This window comes from Epinephelus moara, chromosome 6, assembly GCF_006386435.1.
Source record: "Epinephelus moara isolate mb chromosome 6, YSFRI_EMoa_1.0, whole genome shotgun sequence".
NCBI lineage: Eukaryota > Metazoa > Chordata > Actinopteri > Perciformes > Serranidae > Epinephelus > Epinephelus moara.
In genome coordinates this window covers 28,892,954-28,911,384 of record NC_065511.1, presented here as the reverse complement: position 1 = coordinate 28,911,384, position 18,431 = coordinate 28,892,954, and the positions used below count along the sequence as shown (strand labels likewise).

The 18,431-nt window shown below is 42.6% G+C and overlaps 1 protein-coding gene across 4 annotated transcripts in view; it reads left to right on the top strand.

Annotated features, from left to right (window-relative positions):
• grik5 (glutamate receptor, ionotropic, kainate 5) overlaps window positions 1-18,431 on the top strand; it is a 111,498-nt gene that overhangs the window by 52,553 nt on the left and 40,514 nt on the right. For 2 of the 4 annotated variants that reach the window (XM_050046866.1, XM_050046863.1), the window contains exons 4-5: window positions 13,303-13,464; window positions 14,010-14,174. In XM_050046866.1, coding sequence (XP_049902823.1) covers window positions 13,353-13,464; window positions 14,010-14,174 — 277 coding nt within the window. In that variant the 5' untranslated portion in view covers window positions 13,303-13,352. Of the gene's footprint in view, window positions 1-3,815; window positions 3,936-5,045; window positions 5,088-10,432; window positions 10,548-13,302; window positions 13,465-14,009; window positions 14,175-18,431 lie in introns of those variants that run through there. The other 2 variants (XM_050046864.1, XM_050046865.1) reach the window with 2 other exon arrangements.

The window sequence follows — 18,431 nt, the reverse complement described above, 5'->3', positions numbered from 1 at the left end:
TTGTTACTATTATTTTACATTAAGTCTCCCATTTTACTATTCCTACTGGTCTGTACTGTACTGTACTTTTCACCTTCACTTCAATATTTCGTTTATCATCAATTGTCAGTTTACTGTCTATTCTTGTTGTCCCTTTTGTTTTTATGTTGCATCTTTATTGTGAAGCAATTAGAGCTGCATCCCTCTGTATAAAAATAGCTCTATAAATGAAGTTAATGATTATTAATATTATTATGTTGATAGGAGGTCCTGATGCCACTACACCAGATCTAGTCAGACTTATTTGTATTGCCGAGTATAACCAAATCTTTCAATGGGCTTCACAGGCTCACACCATTGATGCTAAGCTCTCTAACAAGACAAGGAAACTACTACTCTCTCTCTCACACACACACATGCACACACACAAAAACCCTTTAGCACATAAGCGAAAAGAATTGAAAGAAGCCTCAGGAGAGGCAATTCAAAGAGACATCCCTCCTCCTCGGATGGTCGCATGTACAAAAGGAGCAGTAGTTGTGGAAAAAGACAAGTACAAAAAAAAAGAGCAAGAAATTGTAACAGTTAGTAAAAACTCAAATCACAAGGGGTTTGTAGTCCAACAATGGGTTTATAATAAGTCAAATACCAAAACTATTTTAAAATCCTATAACTAAACCCATACCATACACTCACTGTGGCGTCCGCCTGATAGCTAACACTGATTTCAATTGACAGCGCTCTATTCTGATTCAGACATTGTTCTCTTTGCAGAGCCACATGTAATAATATCACTCTTATATTTCCAAGGCTTTGTTCTGAATGCAAATTTTAGCTCTCCAAACAAGCCAGGGGGCGAGTGAGTTCAAGGAGAGCTTCCTAATTGTGATTAAACTGCCGTGCTTACATAAGCCACAGCTGCAACAAGTGGGACCTGCGTCGACAGCTAGTGACACCGAACAGCACATCTTTTTTAAACAGCTCCTGGGGAAAGCGGTGCACTGAGCTTCACCCCCCCTAACCAACCCCCGACTGCACTGATCTGAACAGTGGGTGGTAAATATGCATGCAGGAAGGCTGAAATGCAAACTCACTGCTGGCACGTACAAATATATAACACGCAGGCTTGTATCGGGACGCAGACGTGGAGAAAACAAAAAGGACACACGCTTACGCATAAGCAAGCACAACATACAATGTTCTTTGAACCTTCCTCGAGAGTTTGTGTATGTGTGTGCAGCTAGTGGACGCTTGTGTTTGTGTGCGTATGTTTGCACGTGACATAGTCGGATGTGACAGTGTCACAGGAGCACGGTGGTTCCCCAAGCAGGCGGTGTCACTGACTGAGGGCCTCTTTGTCAAGGAGAACACTGGGAAGAATCTATCCATGTCCGATGAACGGAGAGGGAGAGAAAGAGAAAGAGGGAGAGGGGGCAGACAGGGGGAGAGGGGGGACTGTAACAGAGAAAGTGCACTGTCGAGATTGAAGAGACCGGTGAGAGCTAAGATAGGGAGAGAGAAGAGAGAGGTCAGTAAAGAGACAGGGGTATAGAGTGTTCCTGAGACAAAATAGATAGAGGCTGTGAGAGAAGACATACAGAGGTGGGGGAGGATGGAAAAAGAGAAAGAGAGGAGAGAGCAGAGTCTGAAAATGAGAGATCAAAGTGTCTGCAGCCCTGCTGAGGGAGGACAAGGTGAAAACATATAGGAAGTGGGTGGGAGTAACAGCGAGACAGAAAGCCAGAGACTGGAGTTACTTGGGTTGGACACAATAACACGAACACCTGATGCAACCCACAGTGTGATAGTCAGTCATGAAATAAATGTGACGCCTACGAGCAGGTTGCAACTAATGTTTATTCTACAAATTAGAAAGCCCCGTAGTTGTGTGCACATCACATGTGGGTGCAAGGCTACTGGAAATCAGCACCGACAAAAAGAGTAACGCCTGCACACTTTTTATTTCACTGCTGGATAGATTTTTTTTTTTAAATAAAACTGGGCTGTCTGTGCAGTAGAAAGACGAAAATACCTTTGAAATTGGTGCTACAAAAGGTCTTTTGCTCAAGAGGTAGAAAACCTCCAAAATTCACTGCACTGCACTGCACTGCACTGGACCAATAAATGCTCCTGCTGGTCGGTGAAGTAATGCAAGCTTTGCCCAATTTTCCACAGGAAATAATATAGCAGCAGACTGGTGACAAATGATTTCACATCACAGTTCAGCCAGGAGAGAATCGGTGCACATAAGAATGAATAATCTGGAAAGTCTTTGGCGATTAGACCCCATAGAGATGTTATGATTTAAGGAGGGTGATGAATCCATAGTGGAATAGGGAACCCCCCAGGGTCTAGACACTGGTGGTGGTAGATGTGGTAAAGATGAGATGAGGGGGTGATGTGGAGAAAATGGAGAAGTGCCAATGATCTGGATGAGTAGAGGAGTGAGCCTTTGTTGAGCTAGTCCTGGACTCTGGATACGATGGCTGGAGGTGAAAGGGGTGGAGGAGGGCGCAATAATTCTGCCTAAAATGACAGCTGACAGCAGAGCAGTAGCATCGCCATTGGCTGATAGAGATTGTGGCAAGTTTGATTGGATAACTAGAAGAGTAAACACACGCAGTCAGCTGATTAAAGGAAGCAGTACGAGTGGGATGGAGAGAACTGTGAATGGATGAGCACAGAGAAAATCTTCCTGATTGAACTTATGGCTGAGCTTCATTCAAACATTAAGCTAAATAATGTTTCTGGAAACCCAACTGGGATCAAAAATTGTCTGCTTAGATGCTTTTGTGGTTCATAGTCTTTGTGCAAGCGTGTATTACTCTTTACATTATGATTCTATAAATTTTCATGAACTTAAAAATGCACTTTCCCAGAACCCAAGAGGTGACGTCTTCAAACTGCAACCCCAAACCCACAGAAACTCAATTTACAGTGAATTGAAACCGTAATGCTGCACATGCAATGCCAAGCCATTCACTCCTCATCTTTGCCATACTCTAAAGAAATATAATCTGCTTAGCTGGGAAAACCTCATCAAATACAAAAAATGTCTGCCTAGTTTATAAGATTATGCATGGTTTAGCTCCTCCCCCTCTCTCTGTCTGGTTTCCTCAACTTCAAATCTACCGCAAACAGAGTGACTGGAGGTGCAGCTAGAGGGGACGGCACAATCCCACTCAGAAAAAACTGCATTAGCCAGGCTGTCTTTTCCTTCAGAGCGTGACATCAATGGAATTCAGTAACACAATCAATGTGAGAGTCCCTATCATATTACTCATTTAAGAGTAATGTGTAGAAATAATGAGAACCAAAAATGTTCACACTGATGCTATTTTTATCCACCTTTAACATGACTGTACTCATACTGTGCCTGTATCATCGGCTTTTTGGATTTTGTCCACTCGTCCTATTAACTAATTTATATAATTTAATTTTTTGCAGGCTACACAGCACTCTGTCAAATGTCAATCAAAGACTCATTTTTAAAGTTAGCTAATTATTTATGAGCGATAAATATCATTATTTTTATTAAGATTCATCTCCTTGTCAGTGATTGTTTAATTTCACCCTGTGAAGCATTTTGTAAAGACAGTTTTAACATGAGCCCTATGAATGAATCATTGATCATCCTGACGTTTAATAGTAATGATGCTGGTGATTATGCAGAAACTTAATGAATTAGTGATACAGATGCTACAAATATTCACAGCTGTGTGTAGTGACAGCTGCTCCGGCACTTTTGGAGAACCTTGCAATACGACACCGTCGGTGAAATAGCACTTTCTCTGTGTATTTATTACTGACAGGTCTAACAAGTGGTGGAGCAGGCGAAAGTATCAATATGCAAACAGATGTTTTATGGCGTTTCTGCATCCATTTATGGCAAACCATGGGTGCCCAGTATCACTGACCTGCAGTGCAGGAGAGCCACCGCAGACCCAGTTTTAGAGGTACGTATTGCGCAAGCTTGAGAGGGCAGGGTCACTGTCAGTCATCTTTTAATTTGGCTAATCAGAGGCTCACAGTCCCCTTTTAGTCAATTACTTATCTGATTTAATTGAGCCAATCACTTCACAGTAGTGGGAGTAGTCAACATGTCATCTAGCTAGCTACGCTAACACTAGCTAGCATCTGCTTCACACCTCCCTGAAAACAGCATTAAGTAACTTCAACCACTGCTCATTTTAGAGGGATCCCCGTTGTTGAGGTTATCCAACGGACAATGGATCATAGTTGTTCGTTTCTGGCTGCCAGCCTTAGCTAGTCAGCTAGCGAGTTTAAAAGTTGTATATTTCCACTTAAAAAAAAATGTTGCCATCTGTTGATACGTTGTTTAGGGCTAATGTTAGGATGGCTATTCAGGAGGGACAAGTCCGTCTGTCTGAAGGGTAGGGGTCCACGGCTTTAAATCCATGGGTGTGTGGACACTGGAGGAAAGCCTACAGACCCCACCGACCTCCTGCCCTCCCTCTGGTTCTTTTAGCAGAGGCGCAGAGCACAGCCTGCGTCAGCGGGGTTTGCTGGAGGCTCTTTAGGGGCATAGAGCCAGGCCACATGTCATATTTTTCCCCAGAGGTTTCATGCCCCTGTTCTCCTGACTGGCAGACGTTCCTTTGGACCATCCATTCTAGCATTAACCATCGTCAAAGTGTCAACAGATGGCAATGTTTTAATCAACATTTTGAAGTGGAAAGAGACAACTGTTAAAATAGCTAGCTACACTAGCTAACGCTGGCAGCCAGAAACAAATATCTATGATCCATTGTCCGTTTGATAATCGTAACAAAGAACACATTTCCTTGCGGTGTTCTTTCTAAAATGAGCAGTGGTGAAAGGCAATTGTAAACGCAAGGCTAATGTTATATTTACAATAATGATCTTAAAAAAATATCTAGCACTCTCTGCCCATATAACATAAAACTGTGGGTCTGGACTTCACATATGCATACATCTAAAACTGTGGCTCTCCGACTCAGCAGGTCGATGCCCCTCTGGATGTGGAAATGAGGCTCTTGCATGTGTACCCAGCGCCACAATGATTGGAATTTATAAAACATAAATCAGACTTACACATGACTCTATAGATCTGACGAAGAGAATAGGTATGCATGTTTCTTTCTTTGTGCACACACACAGTTTTAATTGTGAATCTACACACAGTTTAATGCATCTGGCCCCAGGTGCAAGGAAGCTTCGAAAATTGTGGACGCAGTGCCAAAAAAACGCAAGTATATTAAAGCAAAATGCCAAGTGGACAGAGCTGGGGGTGACTTTCACTTCTGCTGGCGATACTGTTAACACTGGCCGACATTTTGTGCACAGTATACTTTTAATGTACATTGTCCCATTTTTGCTACATAAATAATTTGAACATTTAATAAACAATCAATTGTTGATTAACTAATCGCTTCAACAGTGCTTTACAACTAAAAGCATCTTTTAAAACCTTGAGTGAGCAGCCCAAAATTCCTGTTCATATTGACAGACTTTGTGGTGCATAATTTATGTACGTTGCCAGTGTTTGGTGCAGATCATATGGTAACTATGCAGGAAGTAATGTGCCCTTTAATGTAACAAAGAAGCTTTAATGTGGAACAGCTGACTTTCATGCAGGAGACTGCAGTCGCAAATGTTGTCACTGGATGGAGTGTAGGGTTTCGCAGAATCGTCCAAATTCTGTGTGGCAGTGGGACTGGTCTGAGAGATGTTGATTCAACTCATTTTTGTGGCTGCAGTTTGCGATGCTGCTGTATTAGATTGCACTACTGTGTCCGATGTTTATTTTATTCCCCCATCTTGTTAGAGTGAGAGGAACTCTTCTCAGAAACAAACATTCAACTGTGTAAGCTTCACAAGTTCGTATTTGTTGCACTACCTGCATTGAACTGCATTATTTACTCAAGCTGTTTGTATTATTGTTGTTTGTTATTCCATAAGGCCAAGCTAATATTATACCTTTTTACCCACGACTCTGCAGTCAAGTATACACTTTCAAAAATCTCATTTAAGATATACGTACCTGCTTCCTGTTGGCAACATCACATGAATAAATCATATTTGCTCGAAATGTTTAACCTCACCTTAAAGGCATCCCTCAAAGCCAAATTCTCAAAAGCCCCTAACGCTGAGGATGGCAATAAGGGTATAAAAAATCCTCAAAAAGAAATGGAAGCACTGAAACAAAAGGGATGAGAGGAACAGGGAGACGGTGATATAGAGAGGAGGACAAAGGTACGGTAGAAGAGAAAGGCAGAGATGGTGAGATTAGAGAGGGACATGTAAGAGGAGAGGAGAGGGAGAAAGTGCGAATGGGTGCAAAGTGAAACTGCTGAGTCAATGCGACCAAGAACATGTGCTGCTGCTTTGATATTAGATGCAGACACAAAGTACTAAACACTTAATCCCACAAAAAGCCAAAAGGGGTGAACGGAGGGTCCTTGATATTTGTCCACACCCACTGACACTGCTCATGTACACTCACACACCCACCAACCAATCCGGCCTCCCAGCTCATCCATATTGTCCGGGGGTTTAGCAAATGCTCTGAAATGGCCTGACCGTGCTCATTCAGGGACAGCAGCCCAGCTGTCTGCAGCAGGCGCTCTCTAGTCAACAATGACTTTTAATTGTGAGAAGAATGAGCAAAATAACACTTCTGTCCCATAATGGCCGGCGGTACAGTCGTCTTAAATCCACAGCCACTGAAGCCGTTCCACTTGCAAATTCAATTATGGGAATGATTCATCCTTCCATTATGATAACTGTCAGATTTTCTGGTGTCATACAATAAGGCAGAAGGGGAAAAACAAATGATTCTCCAGCCCCCCCACCGACACCCTTCTCCTCTCCTTCTCCTCTCCTTCTCCGCACCCCCCTCCGTCCCCCTCAAGCTGCTTTTCTCCATCTGAGTTCTTTTTGTCTTTCGATGCATCCCTCTCTCCTTCCACTCCTCCCTCGCTATCGCTCATCCTGCTTCCTCTGCCTTAGTCTCTGTTCATCCTCTCCTCATCTGCCTGGGGGTTTGAGGCGAGATAGCGTTCCCTCGTTTTCCGATTTTCTCTATACCACCCCCTTCCATCCCATTCTGGCCCTCCCTTTGCCTCCCCTCCCTCTCCTACCACACACTCTCCCCCTTCTCCCTCACGCTCTCTCTAGATAATTAAGATCTCTGATTTTACGGTTTTCTCTTTCATAATAGGCACTGCAGACACTATAAGCAAGCCGCCAAGTCTCCTGCACACACGCGCACACACACACACACACACACACACACACACACAAAGCAGCAAACACACAAATATGCATATGCCTTCATACACACACTAAGATGAATGCGTGCACCAAACAGCTAAATCTCCAACTGGGATGAATGTCCCCTCTCTCACTCTCAATTCTCTCTCTCTTTTATACTCTCTCCTGTGTGTGCACACACACACATACTGTGTGCGAACACAGCGAGTCAGGATATTTATGTATTTTTGCTTTTGTGTATTTCTCAGTGGTGCCAGCGTGCCGGGTGACTTACAGCAGGGTGCAGAATGAAAGCGAGCGAGGGGGGCTAGAAGCAGTGTTTTCTGTACAGCTCAGACTAGTCTGGCTCCGCTTGGCCCTCCTCGCTGTTCCAGCTCCCTGCAGACTGACACCCGACTGCTACAGGGACTCAGCCGTGTACTACTACAGCAACACAGCGCGTACAGCAGCCAGACACAGAGTCCTCGCAGATTAAACACGGCAATAGCATCTCACCGTTTGCTCTTGCTTTCTCTCTGACTGGATTTCCTCTGACTCCCTCCACTCTTCACTACTACATTATACTTATTCTGTTACTCCCCTGCAGTGGTGGAAGAAGTTCTCCTATCCTAAAATCACTAAAGCCCCAATATAAAAAACATTTCTGCATTCAAAATGTCACTTTATACTTACAATTAAGTATCAAAAGGAGTGATTATGCAAAAGAGCTTTATTTTTAGTCAGTAGTCTCACTTAGATCAAGATCTTTTTCTCAAGAGAGACCTGTGAACATGAAACACTGATAATCAGGTAACAACTCAGCTTGCATACAAGAGCAAGACATCCAAGGTGAAACAACCAACAATCAAATGACAAGTAGAATCAATAAAATCATTTACAAGAGTCATGACAAAGCATTGGATTGTAAATCTCTTTGAAAACAGGCTAATTTGGAGAATTTAGCTTGAGCTTGAGCTCAAGCTTGAGCTTCTAGACTTCTAAGGCTCAATCCCAATGTCCACACTCACTGACTCACGCACTTTGAGGTGCCTTCCCGCAAAGTCCGCAAGGGCTTAGGACTGTCCCACTGTCAAATCGTCAAGTGCACAAGAGCTCTCAGGCAGACATTTTGAGCACTTAATGCACATTCTCTGTAAACATTAAGGATGTAAGATGGGGCATAATGGCATGGACACCCCATATGAAATCAGAGAAACGCAAGCATAGGCTGTATTACACACCTAATTTAAGCATCAACCCTTTCTCCTACCTTTGCTTATTGATGCTGTTTTGACAAAAGCAAGTAGATTTGATATTTGACTATTACCTCTCATCCACTCTGTAAGGCAAGAGACATTCAAATCAGACACCGATCTCTTTATTGCCCTGGCAGTGAAGAAGTTAAAAAACCTAAATCAAAAAGTCCCAAGCTCACATTACATGACATGTTTTGTTGTTGCTAAGGTAACATGATATGTCCTGGCAAAGTGCAGTCCCATTTCTAAGTGTACCACTCAAGCATTTACCAGGTAAGCTCAGTGAAGTCTGTGGGGTTCAGGGCTTTGGCCTTAGAATATGTTTGAGCTTTAAAGGCTTTCCACTAGGGTGGAGATTGGGATTTGACCTAAAGGCTGATTTATAGTTGTATGTAGGCTCTACGCAGAGCCTATAGCATAGCCTACGCCTTAGCCTTTGCTATTGGTTTACGCCATTGTGAACGTGTATACTTGCATGCTGGTGCATGTCTGCGTCTCTCTACATCTGCACCACCAAAATGCGACTGAAGCTATGCATATCATGTTGAATTTGGAGGGTGTAAATGTTGAACAGCAGTTACTTTTACAGAAATTACTGCACCGCAGAAAAGAGAGAAGACTTCTGCAGTCGTCACATGTATTTACAGACTTTGTAATCCTATCAGGTGCCACAATGTGTAGTTCGCTGTACCTATGGCGTAGATTCTACACAAAAGTGTAAACCAATCTTTAGTGACAGAAGTCCCAATCAAGAGGTCAAATGATCACACTTGAAGCAGGATAGCAACAAAACCCCCTGCCTGGAAAAGATACCTCCCTGCGGTGCAGTCTCTTCACCTACGAGAGGCTGTATACACTTTCGTCCTCCCCTTTGTCCCTTTTTTTTTTGTAGTTCAGTAATGTTGTGTGCAACTAGTAAGTGAATTTCTCCATTTAATACTTGATTTATCTTTATTATTACACACTATTTCTGTTGAGATTAATATTACTAAAGAAGTCTACAGAGAAATTCAAAGAACCTTGGACTCACTACTACTCACTAACCATTAGATTTAGAATTCAGCACTATGTTTAAGTAGTCTTTAGATCACACTGTATTTACAACACTTAAATGAAGTTGCAGGCAGAGAAGAGATGTGCGGTACTTTGGAAAGTTTAGCAGTGCAGCTTTAAAAATTAATGTCATGAAAAATTACTTCTTTTTGTAAGGGAGTCCAACCAGATTTGTGATACAGCGAGCAGCGATGGGTATGAAATTCCCCGTGTACCCAGTATGTTAAATTATATATGTACTGGATTATAGCTATTGATTAATTACTGTAACTTACTAGCAGCATTTTGATGTGGTGACTTGGTGAGGTGGAGTTTAATGTTAACTATTTAATATACTGTTAAATGCATCATGTTTTATAAGTTGACTACATATTTTGTAGATTAATCTTATTTCTGCAAAGCATATATGAGCTGTCAAATAAATTATGATGGTGGTGGATTGAAAGCTATATTATTTACCTCTGAAATGTAGAGTATACCTGAGTACAGCACTTTACTTTCCTCCACTGCTCTTCTCTTTCTATCTCTATCCTGCTCTGCGTCTCTTTCTGCAGAAACACTTTCCAATCTCTTCTCTCTGTATTCAATTTTGTTCTTTTATTCCCTCATCGTCCCCAGACCCATTCCCTCTGCTTCTTCTCTCTCTCTCATTCACCTTACTTCTATTGCAGCCTTCCTTATCCCTCCTCCCTCCCTCCCCTCTCTTCTTCTCCTCGGTGTATAGATGCTGTAATCTTCTCTGTCTAATGCTGTCAATGGCTCTCAATAACAATGAAATAGCACCGGTTCCATCCCATCATTGATGAAGGCATATCCCCAGTTAGGAATCTTATTCGTCATCATGGCAATCTGCTTCTTGGTAATAACCAATCACATGGCTCTGGTGAAATGATGTGCTCCCATGATAGGTCCCCACGTTGTGTTGATCAACTGCACCTGAAGGCCCCGACACTTCAGCTGGGCTCGATCAATATGCCATCACACGCACGCATGCCCATACATGCCCCTGGAATATACACACAGGTCTGGACACCACACACACACACACACACACACACACACACACACACACACACAGTTTGCTGAAGAGTAAATTGAGAAAGAGACCAGTGGTGTGGGGAGAATACAGTAGCAACAACCAGCACAATGGAGTACGGTGCAGTGCATTAGGGCTGGGTATCGCCACTGTTTTCCTGAATTCATTCGATTTCGATTCCCAAGGTACTGATTCGATTTGATTTGATTGGCAATATCTCAGTTACACTACCAATTTTCGCTGGAATGTGAAAGAGATTCTCAGAGGGCTAATACTGTAAAATTTACAAGGAATTATTGTCCTCTCTGCTCGTCCCTCTGCTGTTGAGGAGTTCACTGCCTGCACGTCACATTACCATTGGTAGAGTTTGAGATTCGTGGCAAACTAAGCTAAAACTTTAGACATAAACAGTTGTTTTAGCTTTTCCATAACAATTTGCTAATAGCTGGAAAGCGTGCTGTGCATGTGTAAAACAGTATTAGCGGCGATGGATGAGAGACTACAGACAGAGCAAATTGAAATATTGCTTTTCTACATGTGTCCATGTTTATGCTTGCTGAACAGGTGTATTTATAAAGTACTGACTCTTTCCTTGTGGAGGTTTTGTTGCGATTACAGTAATAAGCGTAGTTGTCGTTAGCTTCTCTCTCCACCGTGGCATCTCTACTCTGTGTTGGTGTTTCTGTTTGTGTGTGCATAAAAGTGGCGCAGCCGCCCTGATGGACAAACAGCAGGAGGAGCGGCTGCTGCAGCATAAATTACACCCAACAGCTAACAGTTGCAGATAAAAGAAGCGCTAACATCGGAGCCTCACAAAACTATGGTCCTCAATAATTTGGCACAGGGGCCCGTTTACTACCGGCTAGATTAACGGGGTTAAAACTTCACACATCCATGGGAAAAAGCGTACATTAAAAGATTGATCTCAGATTTTATCAGTCGATAGCGGGTCATTCAAATGAAGACCAATTTGAATCAGATGAATCAATTATTTTAACCCAGCCCTACATCACATTACACAACAGCGTGCCGCAGTGGTCCCTCTGTGAGGTCCCACTAATCAGCCATTGCATAACTGTCTCTGTTATACATGCACACCAATATGGAAACAGCATGGAACATTTTACTTTGTCCCGCAGTTATTATTTATTGTCACCTTTAATGTAGCACACAGTGTTACAAAAAGAATGATTTATTGAAAGAAATGGAGGGGGGGGGAAAAGACTCTCACTGTGTGCCAGTTATTCTATGTTGTGTCACACATACAGATGGCCTCGCATAAGCCCTGCCTCTGTTCACTTTGAGCTGTGATAACCATAATGAGAGCAACACAGCCATCTGCACAGTATGGAGCATGCTATTAGTATTACAAACATGTTCGTGCACACGTCTGCCCACCCTTTGACACAGCAAACCCGAGAATGAGAGGCAAGTTCGACTGGAAGAAAGGGAGGTCAGTAATTGCATAGAGAAGGAAGAAAAAAGGGAGAGAAGGGGAAGTATGGTTGTTTTATGAGACGTGATGAGGGATTTAAAGCATAGGGTTGCAGATTTTTTTTGATGTGCTTCAAACATCAAAGCTAAACAAGTGTTTGAAAGGTGAGCAGGTAAAAAAAAGACTAAATGAAGATCTCAAAGTGAAAGGGCTGTAAAGAAAAAAAGAATGGAGGTGGGAGGGATGTTCAACACAGTGACCGACAATCTGCAGCATCTGCCTCTTTGATGTACACACGAGTGTGAGCACAAACACACAACGCCAGCTCATTTCCATCCCCACATGTACTTGTCAGGGTCAAAGGTCGGCCTTCTACCGCTCCAGCACCCCCCCGTGTTTACAGCTGCAAGGGTCAATTGGAGGTCATGAACTGACTCTTTCAGCTGTCTGTCAGACCTGTCTAAAGCTCAGAGCGGTGAACCAGACATTTGCAACATTCTCAGGTCAACAGCCCCCACCACTATCAACAACGCCCTCCCTCCCTCAACCTCCCTGTCTGTCCGTCTGTCACACAACGCTCCTTCTCCTCTCTTCTGTCGTCATCCCTCCCTTCATCTCTCTATCCTTTCACACTGCCTTGTCAACATGTCAGTCAGAGCAAGGCCTTGTCACTCCTGGAGAGGGCTGCTTAGCACCACTGGAGCTCAGCTGAGCTCCCTTTGTGTGCTTTTTTTGCATTTGGAGGTGGGGGCAGGGGCTGGGTTATGGAAAACTTGTAAGGTTCAGGCATATGTGGATTCAAGGCAGTTGTCTTTGTACTTGTGAGTCACTGTGTGTGTTTGGTGCTTCTAGTATGTGACTGTGTATCTGTTTGTCTGCACTGGTTTATATGTACTTATGCGTGTGTACATACATTGTAGCTGTGTATGAGTGAATGTGTGGCAACGTTGTGTGCCAGCTGTTGTGATGTTGTCTTTGAAGTCCCTGGAGATCTCTTCAAGGCTGAGTCCTGTCACTTCTAAACGGCAGACTTTCCATGGGAGACATGAATAGAGACGTGTGTTCTGTATTTCTGTATTACTAGACAGTGTGCATGGGACTGGGCTGCCTCTGTGATATGACAGGAAACATCTTCATCGTCGAGTATGAAAGTCTATTGTATGTGCTGTCAAATTACAGGTGCTCCTGCTACATTGAAATGTGACAGAGCATATTGAACATAAGCCGCAGGATGACAATTTAAAGAGAGACATCTTGTGCCAGGGGAATGTGTCCATTAACGTGCAGTGTGTCCTCCGATCCTGCAGGTGGTGGTACAGGCAGCCCGCAGACCGTTCTCCATGAGGAGCAGTAGAAGATGCCGGCTCTGCCAGCACTGCTGCTGTCAATACACATCCTCTCCTTCCTGCTAGTCACCATGCCGCCACGCTCCCTCAGTCAGGCCCCCGTGCTCTCCTCCGTCCGCATGGGTGAGTGGCCAGCCCTCTCTCCCTACACCTGGATCATAAAGTTCCTCAACACACTGTTAATGGTTTGTTTTTAGCCTCAAAGTATGTTTCACCACTTTGGGTCTGTACAATTAAAGATAACAAAGCACTTAAAGGGACAGTTCACCCCAAAATAAAAAAAAACACATTTTCCCTTCTACCTGTAGTACTGTTGCGGTGAACTGTCCCTTTAAAGGCAAGATAAGAAGTAAAAACATACTTACTGGTGTCCAAGCTCACTTTATACAGTAAAGAATGATTGACAGATACAATCCAAATGGAAATGGAAGTCTTTTTGGTCTATTGTACTGTATGCAGGTGTAAGAATAAGCATCCATCAGGGGCAGGAAAATCTATCTGACACCTGCACAGTATCCAAAATTAAAAACTGACATTTTCTGTGCGCACTAAAAAATTTTTATCCAAACACTAAAGGAATAATTTGACATTTTGGGAGATACACTTATTTGTTTTCTGGCGAAGAGTTAGATGAGAGGACCTTCACCTATCACTCTCTGTGTCTCTAGCGGCAATCCTGGATGACCAGTCTGTGTGTGGGCGCGGGGAGCGGCTGGCACTGGCTCTGGCCAGGGAGAACATCAACAGCGTGATGGAGGGTCCGTCTCGAGCCCGAGTGGAGGTGGACATATATGAGCTGCAAAAAGACTCCCAGTATGACACTACTGACACCAGTGAGTGGAGCCGATGCATGCCAAAGAAAACCAGTAGAGCAGATTCACCCAGCCCATCAGAGAATGATCAAGTCCCGCTGAATCCATTGAGGTCCTCTCTGTCCAGTAGCACATAGTGTGTAATTAGCACAGACAGAAAGTGACCACTTAAAATACCACGAGATATTATAAGTAGTTTGGAATATTAAAGGTAAACTATGCAGGAATTGATGGTCTACTATTTAAAAAATCACCGGGGAATATGAAATCCAACCTCAGATTGGCATTTTGCTTTGCTATATTTGTGTTTATTCTGCAATATGTCCATGACTCTCATAGCTTCTTCTTGGATGTGTGAGACAAACAGTTTGGAACCTGATCTCTACCTTTTTATAAAGTCTCGACCTCACATGCGTGTCGTGCCCAGGAATTTCCTGAACGCAGCAAAATGAGAAGAAAATAAGAAAATATAGGCAGAGGAAGGAGCCTCTGCAGGTAAATACACCACTGTGTACTTCTAGCAGGTCATAAGTGATGATTGAGAGAGATTACTTATGTGCGAGTCTATGCATTGATTTTATTTTAGGAAAATCCTGCATCCTTTCATATAAATAGTAACCACAATAGAGTAGGAAAGACAGTCTACTAAATACTGCAGGTTTAATTTCCACCAAATGGCTGCCAATAATTTTTTTTTAAAGATAATTACATTTTCTAAAAAGCTGCCTCTTTATGGGCATGAACCTCAAATGGTGACTAGCCTGATAAAACACTACCACTTTCATGTGATTAGGAACCAGTAAGGGCTTGTGCTGATTAGTTTACACGTCATTGGAGACCAGTAATGGGCCAGTAAGCGTATCTCATTAAAAATGGGGGACCAGTGCCCTCCAGTAACAGCTGGCACTGCCTACTGTGCAGACCACGACAAAAACAACTCATCAAATACTAAAACAGATCAGCAGTGCAGGCCGGCAGAAAGCAGCGGCACAGAAGCAGCTCCATGAAATTTGTATTGATGTAGAGAGTTAAAGCACAATGTTTGGAGTCTGTAAAGACAGAAGAAGTACTGTTGAACGCAGTCACTGAGGAGACAAGAGACCCCCTGCTCTTATTCTAATAGGTCACTGACCCTGCCACAAGCTACTGGCAAAATGTCTATGTGTGCTTGAGAAGGGTTGTGTACATATGTGCATGTTTGAGTTGTGTACGTCTGATGTGTGTGTGTGTGTGTGTGTGTGTATGTGTGTGTGTGTGTGTCCTTGACCGATGGGCAGGAGACTCTGACAGGCTTGTTTGCTCACAGCGTTTTTGGTCTCTGGATCAGAGAGCTCATCATCTTACAGCTACGGCTGTCTGAGGCACGCTTGCACGCACACACTCTTACACACACACACACACACACACACAGGCATTCACACATGCTTGCACACACATCCCCCTCTGCAAGCACATTCACACATGGGCACAGTGTTGGCATGCACGCTCACACATATACAGACACTCACACACACACAGACAGTGGCAGGGACTGAGGAGGACTAATTGGGATGAATTAAAATACCAACTAAATATACCAGCACGAAAAGAGCTTTATGACTGTGAGAATTACAGTTCAGTCACTAGACTCATTCCTGCTGCATCTGTAAAAGCATTTTTCACGTGGGCAGAAAGAAAACATCAATACAAATGAACTCACTGCACATCTAAAAGATACTGAACACAAAAACAGTATTTATGAATGCTACCAGATGAAGCTCCTGAGTACATCTCATGGTCAAACTTCTGTATATTAGTAGTCAGTAGCAGATATATGATTGCAAAGAAAAACAGGCTCATTTGTTGTCTTGCTGAATGTGTTAGATGACGATTGATGCCACTCTCATATCTGTAGGCTAAATACAAAACTTCAGACTGCAGCCGGTTTGCTCAGAGCAGCTTCATATTTGTTGTACAGACATGAGACATTGGTCGTCTCATCTAACTCCCGGCAAGACGGCGTATAAGCGTATTGATCAGTAACGCAGACTGCAGGCCCGTCAATTACACAAGTAGAAGACAGACAAGCAACATCATCTGTTACCACTCACTTTTAATCAGTCATGTATCAACTCAACAAAGTGGAGACATTTCAATTATGTGCAAACAAGCAAACTTAAGGCACACATGTAGAAGAGTGGGAGTCTGTGACATTCTGATTAAAAAAAAAATTAGTTGCATGGCTTGTTCATGAAACAATTAAAATTAGAAAAGCGCTTGGAGAGTGCAGACATCTGCCAAGGCCATGTGCCCTATCTTGCAGTGTTAACGAAAGTGAAAAATAATATGAATCTGCCCAGTGATTTGGATCCAAAATTCAGTAGTTTTTTGCCTTGGTCTCTTCGCTAAACCTTTCCACCAAGTTTAATGAAAATTCAGCCAGTAGTTTTTCCAAAATCCAAACAAACAAAGACATAAAACCAAAAACATGACCCCCTTGGTTGAGGTACAAATGATGTGTTTGGACCTTAGCTGTATTGGGGTTCAAATTTTAAAAACAAAATCTGAGGCTCACATTTTTATGCTTTCTTTCAGGACTGTGTCCTTACTGCGTAACTGGGACAAAAGGCCGCAGAAAACAAGTGTCATTCAGAAATTTCACAAGCTAACAGAGAAATGACAAAAAATTATTAATCAGAAACAGAGACGTATGGTAATCATGATAATTGCCTCTAATGAAAAAAACACTATACATACATTTTTCTGTGTTGACCGTCGTAGCTACATTGGGGTAAAGTCCAACTAACCAAAATATTGTCATCCAAAATGATGTTTCACTTCCTGTGGCCAGTCAGTGAAAAGCACTTTTTGTCGTAACGGCTAAAAATACCTCACCTTAATCACCACACAACAACAAAACAATACGCAAACTAGGACAAAGCATCATGAGTAGGTGATAACTAAATATATCAGTACCCTGTTGATGGACGGATGAAATTGCAACTTTATAACAGACACATTATGATAAGATAGATAGTTGTTAATTAGAAAGTTATTTAACCCTATATATTAGATTGCAAATGTGGCACAGAGGATTTTTATAAGTAGTTGCCCACCTGTGTTGCTGCATTCCATTTTACCTCAGAAGTCAGAGATCAGAGCCAGGCATTATGTCACACCCGACTTGACCACGTTCCAGTACAACAAGTAACACATAACACTGTATTTGACACGTATAAACACCAGAGCAACATGTACACAGGTACAAGTTGTACAGTTATGTACGTGCATCTGATTTAGTGAGACACAAATAAGACAGAAGTGCTAATAAACAGTATATTACTACAACTTACACTACTGCTGATGTGCGGAGCAGCCATCTTGGATTTAGACATCAAGGTTGGTGACATTCCTCTGACTTTTGGAGTCAGAAATCCGACCTATGGGGGCGTTCCAGTTGAGATTTCCGACTGGGATCTTGGAAATACTGGCTTCCCATTGCAAATGGAATGTGCTATATGTGTTATTTTATATGTATGCAGTTTATTTTGCAGGTTTGCAGACACCCCAATTCAGTTTTTAGCATTTCTGTTGTGAGTATAAAAGGCACAAGATCACTTGTGGGTATAATCTATCATGGAGAACGCGTAACCAATGTGAAATGGCTGGTATAATTTGCCTCATCCTCCCACCTTCCAAAATGATGTGCCATGACAACCACTATTTTAGGGAGGACTTTACACACACTAAGAGCTAAGTGTAAGACTTAAGTTGTAGCTCATGCTTATGTTGTAACTATATCAGCTGGTGTGATCCTTAAAGTGTTCGTAGCTCGTAAACTTCAGCCTAAGTTAGAAGTTACAGTCAATCAAGGCTATGTTTGAATTTCTCGTGCAACCCAGTGCTGAAATCAATTTCATCACATAAGCCTGGATATATGGATACAGTGGAGACATTTGTTGGCATGTGGGAGTTTTGAACAGTGAAATCTATGTTTGAACAGACTGAATCATAGAGATAGTGTTTACTTGAGCTATTCCTGAGCGAAGTACTTATTGTAATAGACAAACAGTTTCTCCCACATTAATGTCTTCCTAGAGAGAGGATAATCATGCAAACTGGCATTTGTTAATTGAAGGCGACCACCAATCTGTTGCCATTGTTCTGAAGCCAGAGATATAATTACAGCAAAATATCTTAAAAATAATTAAAAAAATCATTTAAAAAAACGACTGTCTAAACAAGTGAGTAATAGCAGAAGGCAACCCCTGGCCTGCCCTGCTGTAGTTCTCCGAGTAT